Here is a 21,586-nt window from a genome sequence, read left to right as displayed (position 1 = left end):
AGATGTATACAGTCTTGCCTGTGAACCTTTTTATATAGTGTACCCTTGGCACAGACCATTCTTTACCTAGATAACACTGACTAATTTGTTCAACTAGTTCTATGCTGAAAAGCCATCTTATCACAGAAGAATTCTTGACCCAAAATACTTCCTCATATCATATACCTACAGCTTAATCTAATAAGCACAGTATCAACTTAAAGAACTGCCTTTATATCAGTACTTTTTCAAAAATTTATACACAAATGCAAATATTTATTTTTAGGTAATCTACTTCATAAAAACAATAACCAAAATTTTTTTTGTTTCCAAGGGGTTTATCTTTCTGAAAATAAGAAAGATTGAATACAAATCCCCATGTTGCCAACTAAACCATAAAGTCATAAAGACCATAAATTCAATGTTTCAAATTATCCTCAGCACCCAGCAGTGATCTGCATACCTAGAAAATACGAGTAACACTCTCAGTCAATGTGTTAGAAGTGCAGCTTACCATCATTTTCTTTGATAGGTTGCTTTATTAATGTTTCCAGAGCACCACTATAATCTTCCAAAATCCAATATGCGATACTCCGAAGAAAAGGATCATAGTGCATATTTATGTTCAATGAACTGGGTTCACTGACAGGAGAACCAATTCCCAGCACTTTTTTACATAAAATAGATTTGTATGTTGCGGATGTATCATATTCAGACTCATAAAGTCTTGCTATTACAAGAGCCAACTGAATGTCATTCAGTTTCTCAAGACATACCTTAAAAAAATATTTTTCATAAATAAGCAGAAGCAACTTTCATTTTAGGATAAACTCAACAACTAGAAAAACAGGCTTAATTTCCAAAATAAGCAAAAAAGATAAAAAATAAAGCACATACTGCTTGTGTTAACAAATCTTCTCAATAACATTTGTTAATATTTGTAAGTCTAGTTGCTAGTACTAAATATATATTTGTTAAACAATTTAGCCTAATTAAGAAACACTAGGTAATTCTTATCAATGTCATTTCAAACTATGTATTTTATTTTACTCTTGAACCTTTACTTCATCCACTTAAGCAGAGTATAGTTTTTACCAAATAAAAGGCTGTTCTTAATTAATTATTAGACTGAGCAAAAGGGCAATTTAAGATAGAAATGTTATATCTTAAGTGTTGATAATTTTTAGTTTCCTGAAAAATAATCAGTGAAAAATTATCAAAGATTTATCGACTAAGACAGACATAAACACACATTCAAACATGTCTAAATTTACAGAACAGACCTTTAATTATTTTTAATCAGTTCATGAACATTTTAAAGTCTGAAATGAACTAATGAGCCTACAACCAATTAATCATTCTGGTTTATACTAATTTTGAAATAAAATCATTCAAGCTAAATGAGAAAAATTTCAAATATTAACAGTTACATTAGGTTTTAAGCTTTTGTTATTTCGACTAAAGTTGAACTTAAAAACTAAAAATTTAAGACCAACATAAAGAGATTAATTAGAAGGATAATGCTATTTTTTTTTTTAATTTCATTACCTCAATTGCATCTCTGAGGCAACCAGCTAAAAGAAAAAATGCAGCAGAATGTTCAAATCTCTGTTTGCCTAGCAAAGAAAAGGCATTCTTTAAAGCTGCTTTCCGCCATCTCTCCTCCTCAAAATTGTGTCCAAAAAATTGTGTCATCCGGGTATCTTTTTGAGATCTATAAAGCAAAGTATGAAAAGTTAAAAATACAGTATTTGTATATCAGAATTACTCTTTTAAAGTTAAGACTAACCTGGGAATCAACAGAAACATCTGCTAGTTCAAAATTACTGTACCTCTTATATAGTTAAAGAAAAATTTACTTTTTCATTCTATTTAACAATTTTCTTTCAAATTACAAAGAAACATGCAAGAGCAACAACTCTAAAAAAATTCTTAAAATCTGTGCAAAATAATTATAGTGTTAATATGAAGCAATACATGTTAACTTCTGTGCTCCTTTACCATTCAAGTTTCATCAATAATCTTTCTCTCTTACCCAGTGGGGGATGACTTTGGTAATCAAAATCTAAAGATTTTGACTTAATGAAAACAATCCTGAAAGACCTAGTCTTGTAGAAAAATGATTTAGTACTATGATTTTCTCCCAAGGGCAGCTGTTCATGCAGAACACCTGGGAACTAAAAATCAACATAAATGAACTACTTATTATAATTATGTTCACCAAATCCTGACAGAGACAGAAAAATTAAATGCGAATTCAGCTCAGGAAAGAGTTGTAAGTGCCCACAGGAGGGGGACAGCTTGGCCTATGAGTTCTCAGTGGGGTTGAGGGTAGACATTTGTTCTAGACTCCATCAATTCATCTTTCCCACCCCAAATGCAAGTTTCTAGGTTAGTGATCTTTGTACAACAGAAGTCTCTTGAGTTCTTAAAGTAAGCAAAAATACATTTCTGGACCGACAAATCCCAAAAGAAACTAAAATGACCTCTTTTAAATTTTTTCCATAATAGAAAACATCTAAGCTCTTCCACTGTAAGAATTAATATGAATTAACATCAAGAAGAACAAATTTTACTCTATGGGTCTACACATGAAAAATTTTTAACTTTGAAGCACAATTATTTTACTTACCTATATAATCCCCAAATCACAGCTTTCTTTTTCATCGCAAGATAAAAAATGGCAGCATCTAAAGGATCGTTCTGTCTATAAAAGGCTGCTTTGGCTACCTATAATTAGAGTATATAGCAAACTTTCACAAAAATGGTTCGTAAGTGAACAAGCAATTTTCCTCCTATACAAGATACTTGTTTTCTATTTTAATGTTAAATCAATTTTTTAAAAAAGATGTTCCCATGAGAACATGTGTGTTTATACAAATAATAAAAGAAGTTCATGTAGGGGTGGATACAGACTTTTATATAACAGGTCTACAGCCTTTTATGACAAGCTCTTCTGTACTACTACTTTATTCTTCTTCACATATATGTATCTTTTTGTAAAATGCAGAAAAATACTGTCAAACAAATGTGTTGAGTATAGGCCCAGGAATTACACAAAATTTTAAAAATTACATATTTTGAAACACAGGTGAAAATTATTAAAAATGAAAAGGATAGCAGAGGAGCAACAGAATGCCATTTAAACAAACATCCAAAATATATCACTCCATATTTTTATACTAAAGTGTCTTTATACCACACCACACCATTTTTTACACCAAAGAGTGGTTTGACACCAGAAACACACTTACTTTTTCTATGCATTTGCGTAAGTTGTGGGTATTTCGGACCCACCACCCAATACCCATAGCTTTTAGTTCAGACCAAGTGGGATCATTTTTCTGCATTGCTGGCAACATGTTCAGCAGTTCTTCTTCTGCTACTGAGTGAAATGCCCAAGCAAAATGACTAGTAGATAGGCCTAAAGGTAAAAAATAATGATTATAAAAAATATAAATATGACTATATATTTATTATCATAAATTTGGCACATATTTACAATAAAAATATGTAAACTTTTATAAGACTTGTAATTACACTTAATTTTCAAGAAGCATGGCTTATTTTAGAATCTTGGCTCTCTAAACAATTCACTAGTGCAATGCACATGTATTTTGCCTAACTAATGTTAAATAATTAATATTTTTGTATACATTTGCTGGAAAATATATTAAAGTCTTTATAAAAAATGCCATACTACTGTAGTACTTCTGTTTTCTAGGTACAGCATGACCCATGACTCTTTTCAGAAAATGAGACAAACCTGAAGCAATATTCTATATTGATACGGTTTTGTCTTTAAAGCTGTTGCTCATTTTCTTTTAGTCAACATTGGTTTTATGAATTTAACTCTATGGAATTTAAAAAAATCAAGCAGATAATATAGGCAAGTGAACTAATAAGCATAGTTGCCACAAGTACTCTAGAATCATAATGCATACATTAAATATCAGTTTTACTACCATCTATATGTTTGGACAAGTTAAGTTTCTTAATGCCTCAATTTCCGCATTTAAAAAAAATATGAATGGCGATAGAATTATCATATTACATAGTTTAAAGGATTAGATGACATACTATAGTTAAGTAATTTTAAATACAATGTGGCCTATAACTATTACTATATCATAAAATTTTAATAAAATAATCTGATAATTACTCAAGCATCATTTGTGTCTGCAATCTACTGGTCTGCACATGTGTTTATTACTTAACATCTATTCTATTATTTTACAGTATACCTTCTTTAGTACTACTAGACAAAATAAGTGACTAAAATGTGCCTTTAACATATATATGTCCTCATATTTTTTAAAGCTATGCTAAGGAATAACTTTCCATTAAATAGATATTAGCACTCTTATGTTCACTGTAATACTATTTGCATTATCCAAGATGTAGAACACACTGCCTATAAGCAGATGAATGGACTTTAAAAATGTGGTTTACATACGTACTGGAACACTAATCAGGAAATAAAAAAGGAAACTCTGCAAACTTTGCTAAGTGAAATAACATAGACATAGAAGCACATATACTATATCATTTATGTGAGATATTTGAAATAGTCAGATGCATAGAATTGAAGAATTGAATAAAGTTATCAGAGACTGGGAGAATGAAGAAATATAGAGTAACTCATCAGGAGACATAAAGTTTGTCAAACAAAATGAATAAACTCCAGAGATCTTCTATGCAAAACCGTACCTAGAGTCAAAATTAATGTATTATTTACTTATAAATTTTTAGGAGGATAGATTTCTTGTTGTGTTTTTACTATAATTATTTTTAAAAAACGTTTTTGCCACAGAATAACTGGGAAAAAACAGAGAATAACAGAAGCAGAGGCATAAACTAATAGAATATCCAAGGAGAATATGAGAAATCAAAATAGAAACTAAGAATGCCACTGATAGACTCATCAGTGGACCCAACATGGCCAACAAAAGCATAAGTAAGCCTACAAACAGGGCAACAGAAAGTTCTCAAAGAGAAATGGAAAAAAAAATAAAATGAACAAAATCAAAATAGGGTATCAAGAACTTTGGCCTAATTACAAAAGGCATGAAATAAGTATGACTGGACTACCAAAAGGAGAAAAAAGAAACAAAAAGAAAATTTTCAAGCAACAATTGCTGAGAACACTTTCAAATTAATCACAGAACCATAAAATTCTGAGAATGCCGAACAGGATAAATTAACTGCCCAACTCCAAACACACCAATATATACTGCATTCAAATTACAGGAAGGAAAGACAAAGACAAAATTTATAGCCAGAACCATACACAAAAAAACACAACAGTAACAACAACAACAACAACAACAACAACAAAAATAAAAATATGCCTTATCTAATTAACAGTAGATTTCTCATTGGAAACAATACAAACTAAGAAGAGAACAGAGTGAAATATTTCAAGTGTTGAGAAGAAAATCCCACAAACCTAGAATTCTATATTCACCAAAATGACCCTTCAAAGTTAAAAGAAAAATTTAAAAATTCTCAAATAAGAACTGGGGAAATCACTGCTAATAAATCTGCTCTGCAAAAAACAAAAACAAACCTTTAAAATATGTTCTTCAGGGATATTTCTGCTTCTTAAACAAAATAAAGCACTGAAATCATTAAAGAAAAAAACTTCATTATATGTGGCTGTATGTATACTATACATATATACACATATATACACATATATACCTATGTATGCATAGATATAAGTGAAATTAGTGGCAGCAATAAGGCCATGGATGAGAGAAAGGAATTAAGGTTATTTTGTTATTATAAGGTATTCATGAAGGCTGCTGACTGACTTCCAAGAAGATGGCAGAGTGGTGAGAAGCAGAGAAAAAGCTTCTCAGATCTGGTGTCCTTACACAGGAATATTGCAGTGAGAGGAAGAGAAGGAGGGCGGGAAGTAGTTCCCCAGGACACAGGAAGGATTTGAGGTGAGAAATGAAGTCTACACGGAGAGTGGAGAGGCTGCAGTCTATAGGCAGAGTGAAGACAGAAACTTTATTGATGAAGAGAGCTACCAAGTAGCAGTCTCTCCCAGAGCCCAGACTCTGCGAGGGAATGGCAGTAGTCTGAACATGCAGACATATAGTGACTGCTACAGATCTCAGAGGTCTCCATCAAGAAAGGCACCAGTGGAATGGAGCAGTGGATGCATCAGACTACAGTGGCTTGTGAGATATCCAGATTTAGACCTCACCCAGGAAAGGGTGACTGGCTGGTAGCTATCTTGGAAAGGGGCCAGCTGAGCTGGGATCTCAGAATAGCTGCAGGCAGACTCTATCTAGTGGCTTCTGGTGCCTCAGTAGGGGTGCTAAATTCAAGACAGCAGGAGGTCAGGGAGAGAAGTTCAAGTTGGCAGGCCACAAATAAGACTGTTGTAGGCTCAAAGAATCTGGTTCCAGCCTCATAGCCAGAAATTGGCTTGAACTTCACATGAACTAAAGCAGGCAGGCTGGCTGGGATTATCCTCCACCCTTACCATGAAGCTGCATCTAGCTTGCTGGGATCAGTTTGGTTCTGGACTCTTGACTGCCCACATTGCCTAACAGTGAAAGCATAGGCACATTTTGAATTGGACATTTTTTGGTATAACTTTTTTCTGTTTTTCCCTCTTTCTAGTTCTTGTTTAGTTTAGTTTAGTTTTTTCTTGATTGTTTGAACAGTTTCTAGTTTTTTGATGTTCTGTTCTTTATTTTTTTCCCTTTTCTGTTTCCCATCTGTCTTCTTCACCAGTTTCCTAAAGTTTGTCCTCCAGCCTTCCTTCTGACCTCTTCGTCTCATTCTATTTCTGTTTCTTACACCCTAACTCCTTTTAAATTTTGTCTCCCATGGGTAAAAAAACCATATCGAGGGCTACAATTTGATATTTTCTAGGCTATTTTGATGCTATTGTTATTGTTGCAAGTTGACATGATTGTGCTGATCAGTTGTTCCCCTGGTATACCAAGAATGAGATTGCCTACAGGTTCCTAAAAAAAATTAAAAAGGTCTACAGGCCATTGCCAAAGAACAGGCAGCTGGGCCAAGGAGACAGAAACTTGTCATCCCCAATAAAGTGAGGAGGTAGGATCCTGCAAGAGACTCAAAACCAAAAAGATAGATACACCTGGAATATGTTTTTGAGAAGTAATAATTTCCTAAAGGTTCTGAATACTGTCAATAAAACTACTTGCCATAAGCAATTTACAAACATCAACTCAGGAATCAAACTTAAACAAAGAAAAAAGAAAATGAGAAGACATTTAAACAAGATGCAAGCCCCACAGACTTTCAGCTCACCAAAGACAAACCCTGGGGGCAAACCCCCAGAATACTGAAAGCCACCCACCTGGAAAGCCACCCACCTGGACTTGCTAAAGTGGTAACAGCAGAAGTAACAAAGCAGATGAATGAAGCTCTAGAAGAAAATCAATGCACAAATAATTTCCCAATGACTACAGAGATGATGACCAGAATGAAACATACAGATAAAAAAATAGAGGAGCTCAGAAACATTATGGAAACCATGGATTTCCACTGAAAGTACATGCAACAGAATGAGTCAATACAAAGACAAAATATCAGACACAGAAGCCAAGATTGTGGTTAGCAACCAAGAAAAGAGAAATTTCTTAAAAATAGCAAGGGACCATGAGAAATCATCTCAACAGCTGCGAGACGATGCAAAGAAGAATAATGTAAGATTGTAGTCAATGAAAAAGCAGGAAGTAGTACAAATAAAAAAATCTGTTCTCAGAAGTAATGGCAGAAAATTTCCCAACTAGGGGAAAAAAACTGACATATAGATAAGTGAGGCATACAGTACTCCAATTTGCCATGATGGAAAAAAACAAAAAAAACCCAAAAAAACCTCTTCCCCAAAGCATACATTACTCAAGATTCCAGAAATTCAACACAAGGACAGAATATTAAAAGCTGTTAGAGAAAAGAAACAAATCACCTATAAAGGAAAGCTCATCAAAATCACAACACACTTGGCAACACAAACTCTCAAGTCAAGGAGAGCTTGGAGTAAAGTATTTCAAGCCCTAAAGGAACACAACCTCAAAGTCAGACTGATGCATAATGCAAAACTATCCTTCAAAATTAATGAAGAAATAAGATACTTCCATGACAAAGAAAACTTGAAGAAATCATGACCACTACACCAGCACTCCTTCAAAATATACTGAAAGATATCCTACAAAGAGACAATAAAGATAACTCCATGAACCCCTACAGAATGAATTCACCAGGGAAGGCAAGAAATTAAACAGAAAAGAAGTAAGCCAATAGCAGGAAAATAACATGACAGAGATAAGACAATATGTGTCAATTATAACCATCAATGTTAATGGTCTCAATTTATCAACCAAAACCTACAAACTGGCAAAATGGATCAAGAAGCAAGATCCAACAATATGCTGCATACAAGAAACAAATTTAATTGAAAACAAATTCACAGACTGAAAGTCAAGGGATGGAAAACAATATTCCATATGACAGGAAACTAGAAAAAAGTAGGAGTAGCTATTATATTTACAGACAATGTGAATTTGAAGCCAAGACCGATTATGAGAGACAAAAAAGGTCACTACATCCTATTAAAGGGAACAATCCAAGAGGAAGATATAACAATCCTAAATATATATATATGCAGAGCACTCAACTATACAAAACAAGTATTAACAGGCACAAAAAAATCCTATAAAACACTTAGACAGCTGTAAAGGGGACCTCAATACCTCACTGTCACAAATAGATCAACTAGACAAAAAAATCAACAATGAAATATTAGAATTGAACTGAACTTTTGAACAAATGGACTTAGTACATGTTTATAGTGTTCCACCTCACAACATCAGACTACACATTCTTCTCAGCTGCACATGGGACTTTCCAAAAACAGATCACATCACATACTAGCTCACAGAACATGCTAAAGTGAATGCAAAGAAAATGAAATAATCCCATGCATAGTATCAGACCATACTGCAATTAAATTGGAAATAAATGACAAACCACAGTAACTCCATAAACACACGGAAATTAAATAACACTCTTTTGAACAACGAACATATCACAGATAAAATTAATGAAGAAATCAGACAATTTCTACAATTAAACAATAATGACAATACAATATACTGGAGTTTTAGGATTCAATGAAAGCAATTTATAGCAATGAATTCCCATAACAGGAATATAGACAGGGCTCAAATGAACAACCTAATGTTGAACCTCAAGCTTCTAGAAAAAGAAGAGCAGGTCAAGCCCAAATCTCGTACAAGGGAAGAAATTACAAAAATCAAAGCAGAAATTAATGAAATGGAGTCTAAAAACCAATAGAAAGAAAAAAAGAACAATAGAAAGAATCAAAGATTTGGTTCTTTGAAAGATTAAACAAAAATGACAAACCCTTAGCCAAAACAACAACCCTTACCAAAAAAAGGAAAGAACAGAGCTGGGGATTTAGCTCAGTGGTTCCACCGCCTGCTTCACAAGCACAAGGACCTGAGTTCGATCCCCAGTACCAAAAAAAAAAAAAGGAAAGAACAAACTCAAATCCATGCAATTAGGAATGAAAAGGGTGAGATGACAATGGCTCCTGCAGAGATTCAGAAGATCATGAATACCCACTTTGAGAGTCTAATAAGATGGAAAATGTAAAAGAAATGGACAGATTCCTAGATATATATGAATTACCCAAACTGAATCAATAAGATATATAAATTCTAAATAAACTAGTATCAGACAATGAAATAGAATATGTAATGAAAAAACTACCAACAAATTAAAGTCTTGACCCTGGTGGATTCGCTACTGAATTCTATAAGATATTTAGAGGAGACCAAATGCCACTATTCCTCAAACTCTAATGAAAATGAAAGGGAAGTGATACTCCTGAATTCATTCCTGGAAGCAAGCATTACACTGATTCAAAAACCAGAGAAGGATCCAACCAAAAAGGAGAATTGCAGATCAATCTCCCTAATGAACATAGATGCAAAAATCCTCAATCAGATACTGGCAACAGAATGTACCAAATCATCAAGAAGGTTATACACTATGACAAAATTGAATTCATTCCAGGGATACAGGGATGGTTCAACATACACAAATCAATAAATGTAATACACTATATTAACAGAGCCAAGGACAAAAACTATATGATCCTCTCAGCAAATGCAGAAAAAGTATGTGACAAGGTCCAACACCCATTCATGATAAAAATCCTACAGAATATAGATGGTCTTTATCTCAATCTTATAAAAGCCATCTATGACAAACCAAAAGGCATCATCATACTAAATGGACAAAAACTGAAAGCTTTCACTCCAAAGATCAGCCAGAGCAATTAAGACAAGTAAAAAAAATGAAAGAAAGATTAAGAAGGAAAGGAAGAAGCTAAATTATCACTGTTTGCAGATGTCATGATACTCTACATAAAAGACCGCAAAAACCCCACCAAAAGACTTTTAGATTTGACAGCCAAATTCAGTGGCATAGCTGGATACAAAGTCAACAGCCTTTCTGTACAAAAATAACTGACTCTTGGAGAGAGAAATTACAAGAACAGTCCCTTTAACAATAGTACCAAAAAAAAAAAAAAAAAAAAAAAAAAAAAAAAAAAAAAAAAAAAAAAAAAAAGAAGTAAAAGACCTCTACATTAAAAACTATACTAGGTGGGCCAGGGATTTAGCTCAGGGTTGCTGCTGCCTGCCTGAGGCGAGTTTGATACCTGGTATCAAAAAAAAAAAAAAAAAACTGAAAAACCAAAAACAAAAAAACTATACTAGGGCTGGGGATTTACCTCAGTGGTACCTCTGCCTGCCTCCCAAGTGCAAGGTCACAAGTTTGATCCCTGATACCAAAAATAAATAAATAAATAATAAATACAAACTACAGTACTCTGAAAAAGGAGACTGAACAAGGTGTCAGAAAATGGAAAGATATCCCTTGTTCTTGGACAGGAAGAACCAATATAGTGAAAATGGCGATTTACCAAAACTGCTATACAGATTCAATGAAATCCCAATCTAAATCCCAACAGCATATCTCACAGAATTAGAAAAAACAATCACAAAATTCATTTGGAACCAGAAGAGACCTAGAATAGCACAGGTAATCCTGGGCAACAAAGGCAAGGAAGCAGGTATTACAATCCCTGACTTTAAATCATACTACAAAGCTACGGTGATAAAAACAACATGGCACTGGCAAAAGAACAGACCTGAGGGTCAGTGGAACAGACTAGAGGATGCAGAAACAACAGCATATGTACTCAACCGCCTTACCTTTAACAGAGGCCAAACACCTTCACTGCAAGAAAGATAGCCTTTTTAATAAATGGTGCTGGAAAAACTGGCTTTCCACATGCTGAAAATTGAAACTAGACTTTCACCATGCACTAACCTAAAACTGAAATGAATCAAAGATCTAAATATTAAAAAAGAAGCACTAGCCAGGCATGGTGGCACATGCCTGTAATCCCAGCACTCAGGAAGCTGAGGCAGGAGGATCGCTGTGAGTTTGAGACCAGCCTGGGCTACATAGTGAGTTCCAGGTCAGTCTCAACTACATAGCGAGACACATCTGTCTCAAAAAACCAGGAAAAAAAAAAGAAAGAAACACTAAATCTAAATCTGCTGGAAAAGAGACTAGGTAGAACACTTGAAGATACAGGTGTAGGCAAAGATTTCATGAACAAAACCCAGATCACATGAGAAATATTATGAAGAATCAACAGCTGGGACCTCATTTTATTAAAAAGCTTTTGCACAGCAATAGAAAGCACCAACAGAGTGAAGAGATAACCCACAAAGGGGGAAAATTTTTTACCAACCATTCAGTTAAAGGACTATTATCTAAAGAACTTAAAAAAGTGAGCATCAGAAGTAAAAAGACACTTCTCAGACAAAGAATTAGAAATGGAAAATACATGAAAAAATGTTGAATGACACTGGTCATTCGTGAAATGCAAATTAAAACAATGTTGAAATTCCATCTCACTCCTGAAAGAATGGCAGCTATCAAGGAATCAACGAATGCTGGAGTGGCTGTGGGGAAAAAAGGAACCCTTTTCCATTGTTGTTAGTAGTGTAGACCCTGCAGATGACTGCAGAAATCAGTGTGGACCTTTATCAAATAGCTAAAACTAGAGGTCCCATTTGATCCAGCTATACCTCTTCTTGGTGTCTTCCTGAAAGAACTGAAAGTATCATACCAAAATGATATATAAAATCATAAAACTACTAGAAGAAAATATAGGTAAAAAGCTCCATGACACTGATCTGATTATGGTTCCCAAAGCACAGGCAATTAAGACAAATCAGACAAATGGGAATACATCAAAATTTAAAAAGCTTCTGCAAAGCAAAGGACATAATAAACAGAGTATAGTGACAACCAACAGATTAGAAGAAAATATCTGCAATGTATACATCTAATAAGGGTTAATATCTAAAATATAAAAGGGAAAAAACAATTAACTCAATTTAAAATCAACAAGTGACCTGAACAGACATGTATCTAAGGAAAGATATATGACTAGAATATATAAAGAACTCAAAAAAATCAGACCCCCCCAAATATAAAGGCTCAATTCAAAAATGGGCATCTGAAATGAACAGATTTCTCAAAGAAAAGCAGCAAAAAAACATATGAAAAAATGCTCAACATCACTGAGATGCAGATGAAAACAACACTTGAGATTCCATCTTACCCCCAAAAGAATGGCTGCTATCGAGAAATCAACCAATAACAAATGCTGGCAGGGTTGTGGGGAGAAAGGAATGCTTCTCCATTGTTGGTGTGAGTGTAGAATGGTGCAACCACTGTGGAAATCAATACAGAGATACCTCAAAGAACTGGGCCTAGAGGTCCCATTAGACCCAGTGATTCTTTTGCTGGGTATCATCCCAAAAGAACTAGAAGAATCAAACTACAGCAATATATGTGCAGCCATGTTTATAACAGTAGTTAAAACTGTGAAAGGTAGCTAGCTAAAACTTGGAAACAGCCCAACTGCCCATCATCAACTGAAGACTGGATAAAGAAGTGATTTTTTTAATAAAATGGAATATTATTCATCGAGAAAGAAATTAGAGACATTTATAGCTAAATGGATGCACATTGAGGCCATATGTTAAGTGAAATAAATAGGACACACATGTGTAAATACCAAAGTTTCTCTGGTATGAGAAACTGAAAGTGTAAATAAGTATGAAAAGGTATAATAGATAACATGAAATATGAAGAAAACTTCTAAAGGAGTAGGGGAAGTGGGAGGGGAAGGGGAAGGGAAAAAGGGGAAAAGAAAAAATATGAGAAAAGGGAAAAAATGGAAACAAAGTCTTTGTAAATAGGGAAGGGTGGAGGAAGGAGGGCAGGGGAACGAGAAAAAATAAGAACCAAGATACATCATGTAAAGGTACAGGATCCCAATGATGAACATTAACTGTACTGTATACCTAAAATGTACCAATAAACTTAATGAAAAATAAAGAGGTCACCTGCCTCACAAGCACAAGGTCCTGAGTTCTATCCCTGGTACCATTAAAATAAAAATAAATAAATAAATAAATAAATAAAGATATGACTGGCCAATAGATGAAAAAAATTCTAAAAATTACTAAATCATCATGGAAGTGTAAAGTAAAATCACAATAAGAGATTACCATGTACATGATAGAATGGCTAATATGTAAAAGACAAAAATTACCAAGTGTTGGCAAACACGTTAAAAAGGGAAACCTTGTACATTAGTGGTGACAATGTAAATTATTATAGGCATTATGGAAAATTGTACAGATAGACTTAACATATGGTCCAGATATACCACTTCTGGGTACATATATCAAAAAGATCTGAGGTTACTATGTTTAAGAGAGATCTGCACTCCTATGTTCAATGCAGCATTACTCACAATAACTCAGTAACAGAATCAACCCACGTCAATGGATGAATAGGGTAAAGAAAATGTGTACAGAGTAATGAAATACTGGGGAGTCAGGGAGGTGGGGAGATACTGGTTCAATGATACAAAATTTCAGATAGGAGTAAATTCCTGAGTATAGCATGGTGACTACCCTTGGAAACAGTATACTGTACATTTCAAAATTACTAAGAGGGTAAATTTCAAATGTTCTCATCACAAAAAATAAATATGGAGGGTAATGGATAAATTCATTAACTGGCTTGAATTAATCATTCTATTTTATATACATATTTTTAATGTCACTTTGTGCCCCATAAAATATATAAAATTATTTGTTAATATATAATAAAGATTTTTAAAGAATTTAATTAACTTAAATTTTACAAATGGGGGAGAAAGGAAGCAGGGAGAAGAGAGAAGAGAGACAACGACAGAGAGACCAATGAGCACAGGTCAACCTCCAGTCCCAAAAGCACTGTCTACACTTATAGACATAGTAACACTGGGAACCAGCTCTCTTTCTTCTCAAATTCCTGGGTATTGAGCCATAAATATTCTTATTTAAGTTAACTTAAGTGAAGTCCTAGCAGTTTATAAGAATATCGCAAATACACTAATTTTATTAAACTAATATCTGAAATTCACATTAATTTATCAGTTTGGGGGATAAATGAATTTTTACGGTCTATGTTCTGTATTCTTTTTATAAAACATTTAAATTCGACTATGTATTGTTTTTTAGAAAAGTGTTACTCAATTTTGTAGAGGAAAACTGAATTTGGATAAACATCAAATACAGTTGAAAAAAGAAATTAGAAATAATACTAATTATTAATATATCATGCATAAGGGAATGCCAAATTGCCAAATATGCACTTCCTCATTAACTTTTCATCTATCATGAAAAATTCCAATGTCAAAGAAAATTAAGAGGAAATAAATATTTTAATAATAAAATGAATTTGTCAAATTCATTATCACTATCATGTGTTGGGGAAAAACTAACTTTACTTCCCTTGAAAAGATTATAGCAAAATTACCTTGGTGGAGCAGTTGAGCTCGATATCCTGGAAGGGAAGTCGTAAGGAAGGTATGCAGTCGAACAGCCAAAAGAAATTTTAACCCACACTCATCAAGAGTTTCTCCACCTAAAACCAAAGGCAAAAAAGGATTTTTAGTTTGTAAAATACTATTTTCTAAATATAATACAATACTAAAAAGTTCCTATAATCAACATATGTCACAGTATCAGATACAGGGACAAAACACTCTTAAACTGACCCAAAATAAGGCAAAGTAGTTTTAACAGTCTAGAATAGTTTCTAATATTTTTTCTATGAAATTTTACATTACAAAAAAAGTAGTATAACTAGGTACTTTAAGTGGAAAGATAAAAAACCCTGAATCTTACATTAAAATGTAACTGATTTTTAAAGTTGAATCCCCTTTGTGGCATATTTTATAGTTGAGATACATATCTATCTATCTATCTATCTATGTATATCTTACATTGACTCAAATCATATACCCATCCCAATAATTTGCTGCTAACATTGACAGAAAATGTTATACAGTAAACAGGGTATAATATTTTACTTCAAATAGTTAAAAACCAAACATCTGTAACATTCACATGAAAATTAATATCTATTTGTGGTCCTCTTAGTATTTATTAAGAAAATTGTCAGCTTTTTCCTTAAATTTAGAATTTATTATTTTTATCTCAAATTTACTCCTGACTTTCATTAATTCATAGGATGCATCCTACTTACAGATACACAATTGGGATTATTTTAGTAGAGGTTATTTTTTTCCTCTGGACATGCTAATTTGAACGTTCTCCAGACTATAGAGTTATTAGATATATATAAATACACAAAACTATATTACTGCTGCTAGCTTGGTCTCCCAAAAGACTGCACCGGCAATGTGGAAGTACATTTTTCACTTCATATTCCTAATAATATTGTCATTCTTTGAGGTTTAGTAAGAAGTCCCTATTCAAATTTCTTTATAACTCAGAAGCCTGAAAAATAATGCTCTCTAGGTAAGGAAAAGATCTAATAATTACTAAGCTAATACTTATATTTCTTATCCCACATAGGAGTATACACTAATGCTAAATTTTAAAAAGTATTTTTAAAACATAATTTTAATAATGCATATCACAACATGAAGAAAACAAAAAAGAAACTATCTTATGTTCAGGTGCCTAAAATAACTTTATTAAAACAAACAGTACAAATGACTAGCATAATGAGTTTTTGAAGTTTCTCACATTACTATGACTTATGAGATAGATACTATTTATTAGAGTTAAAACTGCCGTGAAGGAAGCATTTTTCAAAAATTGTTCATAGTACCATTTTTATTAAAAATTATTTTCTATGAAAATAAGTACAGCTATTATCATCAGTTTTTATTCAAATCCTGCAAATAATTTAGTTGTACCTTGACTTCTGTCTCTGCTTTCTCCAATATCAGTGCTTGTAGTTGCGATTGTATCTGCCAAGGCCATCAAAGACATCTGTTCCATCCTACTGAGGCCTGGTAAACTAGAATGAAGTAAGTGGCCAGAGAGAACTTGAGCATGTTCAGGTCCAAAATAAGTTGGACTGTACTGTGAAAGGTCAATAACTCTAGGCTTTGTATTTTCTTCAACTGTCTCTAATACTTGAACATCAGGCATCAGAACTGAAATCTGAAAAAGCTCATCATAACTCTCTTTAGACATTTGGTTTGATTTATTTAGGGAACTGTCATTACTAGATTTCTCCAAAGATGAGTAATAGCTATCATCATCTGCTGCAAGTAAAGCATATAAAGGAAGTGGAGGAACAGAATCTATTTCTGTATAATCTGTATTTTCAGCTTTGTTGAATGCCTGAGGATCCCTGGTAGTGCTTCCACTAGCACTGATGGTGAGAGATCTCAGGCGGCGTTCATGATTGGACTCAGCATCATTCAGAGCCACAACTTCCCCAGCAATGCACTTGACAAGATGTGACAAAATAGCCTTTGCTCTCCGAACTTTACCAAGATCCATGAGTTCCAAAAGCTGCAAGGGATGGTACTGAGGTAAAGTTGGGGAAAGCATATGAGCTGCTTCAAAAAGACCCGAATCTTCCATGTCCACTGAAAGATCAAATGCAGTTTTCTTTCCACAGATTTTCTGTGCAAGACTAGTCATGGATCGAGTCAGAGTTTTCTTTGGAGGATGTAACCCAGAACTTGATGAGTTACTCTGTTTTATTAGACTTATTATAGAAGGAGTGCTCCCATTGTATGAATCTGTTGTAACAAGTTCCTGTTTCAAAGATGGCTGCCACTGGGAATACACATGCATTTCACAATCCATTCCTACCACAAGGATGCCATCCCTGACCCAGGATAAAGACACAGGAAAAGGTGGGGAGCCTTCTACAGAAGAAACCAAGTCCACACTTCGTAATAAAACAAATTTAGAACGAGGCACAACTTTAGTACTCTCCCACAGAGGAAATGCCAGACTCTCCTTAGTAGTCTGTTCTTGTACCTTGCCAGACAGGGGTCCATACATAAAAAGTTTTGACCCGATTCCTACAGTCAGAATATGAGAACCATCTTCTCTAGACATCCAGTCTAAGTGAACTAAATGTTTAGTGTTGGATGTAATACTTTCTTTATTGAACAAATATACCTCTTGTTTGTTATAGGCCACTAAATTGCTATCAATACTAATGCCAGAATCCAAAACTGTGCTTAACTCATCTAAATGAATTGTCTGCTCAAGAACCCAACATGAACCTCCTGTGGATTCACATTCAAAAATACTTACATGCATCACAAAGTCCTGAGAGGATCTACTATTAAATGGAGGCTGCTTATAAGCTACAGCTAAACGATTTGTATGTGCACAACTAACTTCTATAGGCCTACCAGGTACACTTATACTACTATTGCTCTGGAGTCCATCTTCAATAAGTAATGGCCATTCTTCCCAAAAGTATGCAAGATCCGTTTTTGCATTCTCTGACATGGTAGCTTCACAATCTGTTACTCTGCATCTCCAAAATCTTACTTTTTCATCTGAACACGAAGTTGCCAGTAAATATGGAGCACTGCACACAGGATATAGAGAAGAAGAACTCAGATGTCCTAAAAGGAAAATAATCTATTAACACAATGTCCAGTTTGGTTTACATGTGTTTTTATGTATTAAAGGTTTTAGTCCTTTTGTATCAACTGCTAGTATGACAGTCTATACTTAGTTTAAAGATGAACAAGAACAATAAAAGGCTAATAATACCAAAAAGGTATATAAAAAGGTATCAAAAAAACCTAGAGATGAAAGGATACTCAGAAAATTTACTGCAATTCCTGAATTTTACAGATAAAGACCCTTGACCAAATTAAGTATCTCATGTCTAAATCAAAGAACTAGACAAAGGTAGAATGAAAACTTGAATTATTTTCCTGATTCCTAATCCAGTATTTGTTTTCAACCCTGCTAGTTTCATACATTATAAATCTCATTTTAAAGGTATCAATACATTTTTAAAAATCAGTCAATATTCCATGGCTCCTTCACAGTTTTCAATAAAATGTGAATGGCCCACACTTTCCTAAGTTTTAAATGGTCACTTTACAGGGCCCTTCATAATTAAGGTGCTGTTAATATAATTGGTGTTCAGAAAATTCCTAAATGGAACTTAACATTTACACATATTTAAATAATCATATACTATTAGTTTTCTAAATGAGAGATCAGCAAACTTAAAAGGCCAGATGGTAACAACTACTTTAGGCTTTACCCACCATAGGGTTTGTTGCAACTACTCAACAAGTAAGTGTAGGAGCAAAGCATGTATATACAATAGTAAACAAACATGTGATTCCGTGTTCCATTCAAACATTTACAAGTATGTGATTTATAGTTTGTTGGCTTCTGCCTAAACTATTATACATGAACTACTAATTACAATATGAACACCTTATAGGACATTTTAAAAGTAAGTTTAAAAGTAAATTTCACTGTAATTATTATAGGTTTCTTTTTTAAAAGCCCTCAAGGAATATAGCAATATTATAAAATGATTAAATTGACATCATCCATTAGTTCCTCTGAACTAAAGAATAAAGTTCTTATCTTTTCCAATAGTACTTCTTTAAAAAGCAAAACAAAACAGGCCAAAGATTCAGCTCAGTGGTGCTGTTGCCTGACTCAGAAGCATGCAAGGACCCAAGTTCAAGCCCTGGTCCCCCGCCAAAAAAAAAACCTAGAAAACCAGATTTCACCATATTCTGTTTTTGGTCAAACAAATCTGTTTTTGCTTAGGACTTCTTCCAAAGAACTTAGGCCAAAGTTAAACAACAGAGTTATCTTGATAAATGTCTTTGATTTTTCTATATTTGCCATTTTAATTTAAGTTTAGTCATGAAAACTGTACTGTTCTGGCCAATAATAGCAGCTCTTGAAATTCTGTCAATGCAAAAGTCAGTATTTTTCAAAGTTTAATTTTCCTTACACTGAAATTTTAAAAATTAAAATATACAGAGAAACACAATGTAAACATCAGAACACTGTCGTCAGGGATTTGGCTCAATGGTTCCGCCACCTGCCTCACAAGTACAAGGCCCCAGGTACCAAAAAACAAACAAAACAAAACAAATAAAAAAGCCCACCAGAACACTGTTGGTAACCCCAACTCTTATAAACTTCACAATTCTGAAAAGAATGTACTTGACAACAACATGGGAAACTGAAAAGCATGCAAAGTAATCAGTCAAAAAGACAGAGAAGTAATAAAGAACAAAGACAGACTTTTGATTATGAAAACCAAAGAATTAGAGACAAAAAGACGGATGTTGTATTGGTATTCTTGATAGTGGTTCTTGATCTTTCACACACGTGAGAATCACTCAGAGCACTTGTTAGAACAGACCACTGCCTTCTACTCCAAATTTACACAACTATGACAATGAAAGGAATGAGTTATAAAAGATACAAATAAATACATAAAAATTTCTGTCTTGGAATTCCTGGTAAGTACATGAGAATCACCTGGAATGCTTATTAGCCCAGATCACTAGCCTTACTACACTAGCCTGTGAATCATAACTGGCATGCAATCCAAGAATTTCTATTTCCAGCAAATTTACGGGATACTGAAGCTGCTCATCTGGAAACCACATTCTGAAAATATGCCAGAATCTTAGCACATGGCTCCAAGCAACATTACCACTACTACTGAAGTCACCAAATAAAATTCAACTTAAGTTAAAATCTCTACTCTAGAAACTTTCCCAAAAGAACAACAGAATTTTTTGTTTAGAAATTAGTATTAAGACTAGACCTGGATGGGCCAGGGATTTCGCTCAGTGGTTTCATTGCCTACTTTGCAAGCACAAGGTCCCAAGTTCAATCCCTGGTACCAAGAAAAAATAAGAAGACTAGCGCTGGCTCAGAACAATCAGAGTAATTTGAAAGCATAATGAGAAATTTAAGTCTTCAATTTAGGGTAAATATAATTATTTCCATTTCCACTTCTACATAAATTTGCAGGTAGTTCTAATACCTATTTTAAAATATCTGGTAAACACTCATGGATTAAAATTATCTTTCCATAAAATTTACAAACCTGCTGATGGCTTAACACTTATTATCTCAACTCCTTCTGGCAAATTCAGCTCTTGGCTATAAACCATTTCTGAAAACAGAGACAATTTGCTGGTACTCTGAAGATTTGCTTTGCAAGCCTGATACTTCTGTGAAAAAGGAGACAGAATCTTCTCTGGAGAAGAAGAATAATATTCTTCAGGTTGCCCAACTGCTTCCGATATTTTTGTATCTATTTTTTCATCTAGAAAACATTAAGAAAATAAAAAACTACTACATTTTAAAAATCCAAAATTGCCTTATAAAAGATGCAATGGCAATTTAGTAATATCATTCTTTAAAGCAAGAAAACAAATCATTTTGTATTAACTGAATAAAATAATTATCACCTCCATATAAGAACAGCTTTAAGAAATAGGCCCTGAATTCTCCAGTCACATATAATTTGTTAATATTTAAGCCTACCAGAAAAAAAAAGAATTACCGGGGGCGGGGCGGGGAGAAAAAGCAATGATGACTCACCCAATGATACAGGAACTGATTTTAAATGTAAATTCCACATGTGTAATAGTGAACGATTGTCTTGAGTGCACTCTATTACAACTAAGTAGAACTTTTCAGAAAATCCATTAGGTGAGCTACCTGTTGATATTAGTGATACTTTTGATTAACACAGAAAAGTGATACAACTTACTAAAAATACCAAGTTAAATAAGTGAACTTTTAAGAGAAAGAGTACTTAAAGTTTTTAATCTAGGATTCTAAGCACAAGGTGATATTACAGGGCTGGGGAATTAGCTCAGCAGCACAGCACCTGCCTGGCAAGCATGAGGTCCTGAGCTGGATCCCTGGTACCCGCTCCTCCAAAAAAAGAAATCCAAAGTGATATTGCAGAATGTATTCAACTTCTTTAGCACATGAATTTGTAATAAGTTAAAATTTTAACAATGATGTGTATCCCGTGCTTAAATTTTATTCTTGAATTCACAGGCTTAAGAAGTCATATGCAACAGTCATTACTATCAAACTGGCCACATAAAACAGATCACATTTAGTGGGAAATTTCTAAG

The 21,586-nt window shown here is 33.8% G+C and overlaps 1 protein-coding gene across 4 annotated transcripts in view; it reads right to left on the bottom strand.

Moving 5' to 3' along the window:
• Dmxl1 (Dmx like 1) overlaps positions 1-21,586 on the bottom strand; it is a 134,933-nt gene that overhangs the window by 75,494 nt on the left and 37,853 nt on the right. For all 4 annotated transcript variants that reach the window (XM_010633900.3, XM_033761680.1, XM_033761681.1 and 1 more), the window contains exons 15-22: positions 21,039-21,158; positions 20,539-20,760; positions 16,370-18,055; positions 14,959-15,066; positions 3,234-3,403; positions 2,612-2,709; positions 1,528-1,693; positions 494-755 (exon numbers count right to left, since the gene is read on the bottom strand). In XM_010633900.3, coding sequence (XP_010632202.1) covers positions 494-755; positions 1,528-1,693; positions 2,612-2,709; positions 3,234-3,403; positions 14,959-15,066; positions 16,370-18,055; positions 20,539-20,760; positions 21,039-21,158 — 2,832 coding nt within the window. The remainder of the gene's footprint in view (positions 1-493; positions 756-1,527; positions 1,694-2,611; positions 2,710-3,233; positions 3,404-14,958; positions 15,067-16,369; positions 18,056-20,538; positions 20,761-21,038; positions 21,159-21,586) is intronic.

Source organism: Fukomys damarensis, unplaced genomic scaffold (assembly GCF_012274545.1).
Source record: "Fukomys damarensis isolate Sample0158 unplaced genomic scaffold, DMR_v1.0_HiC HiC_scaffold_9, whole genome shotgun sequence".
In the NCBI taxonomy this organism is placed as follows: domain Eukaryota; kingdom Metazoa; phylum Chordata; class Mammalia; order Rodentia; family Bathyergidae; genus Fukomys; species Fukomys damarensis.
This window is presented reverse-complemented; position numbering and strand designations above follow the sequence as displayed.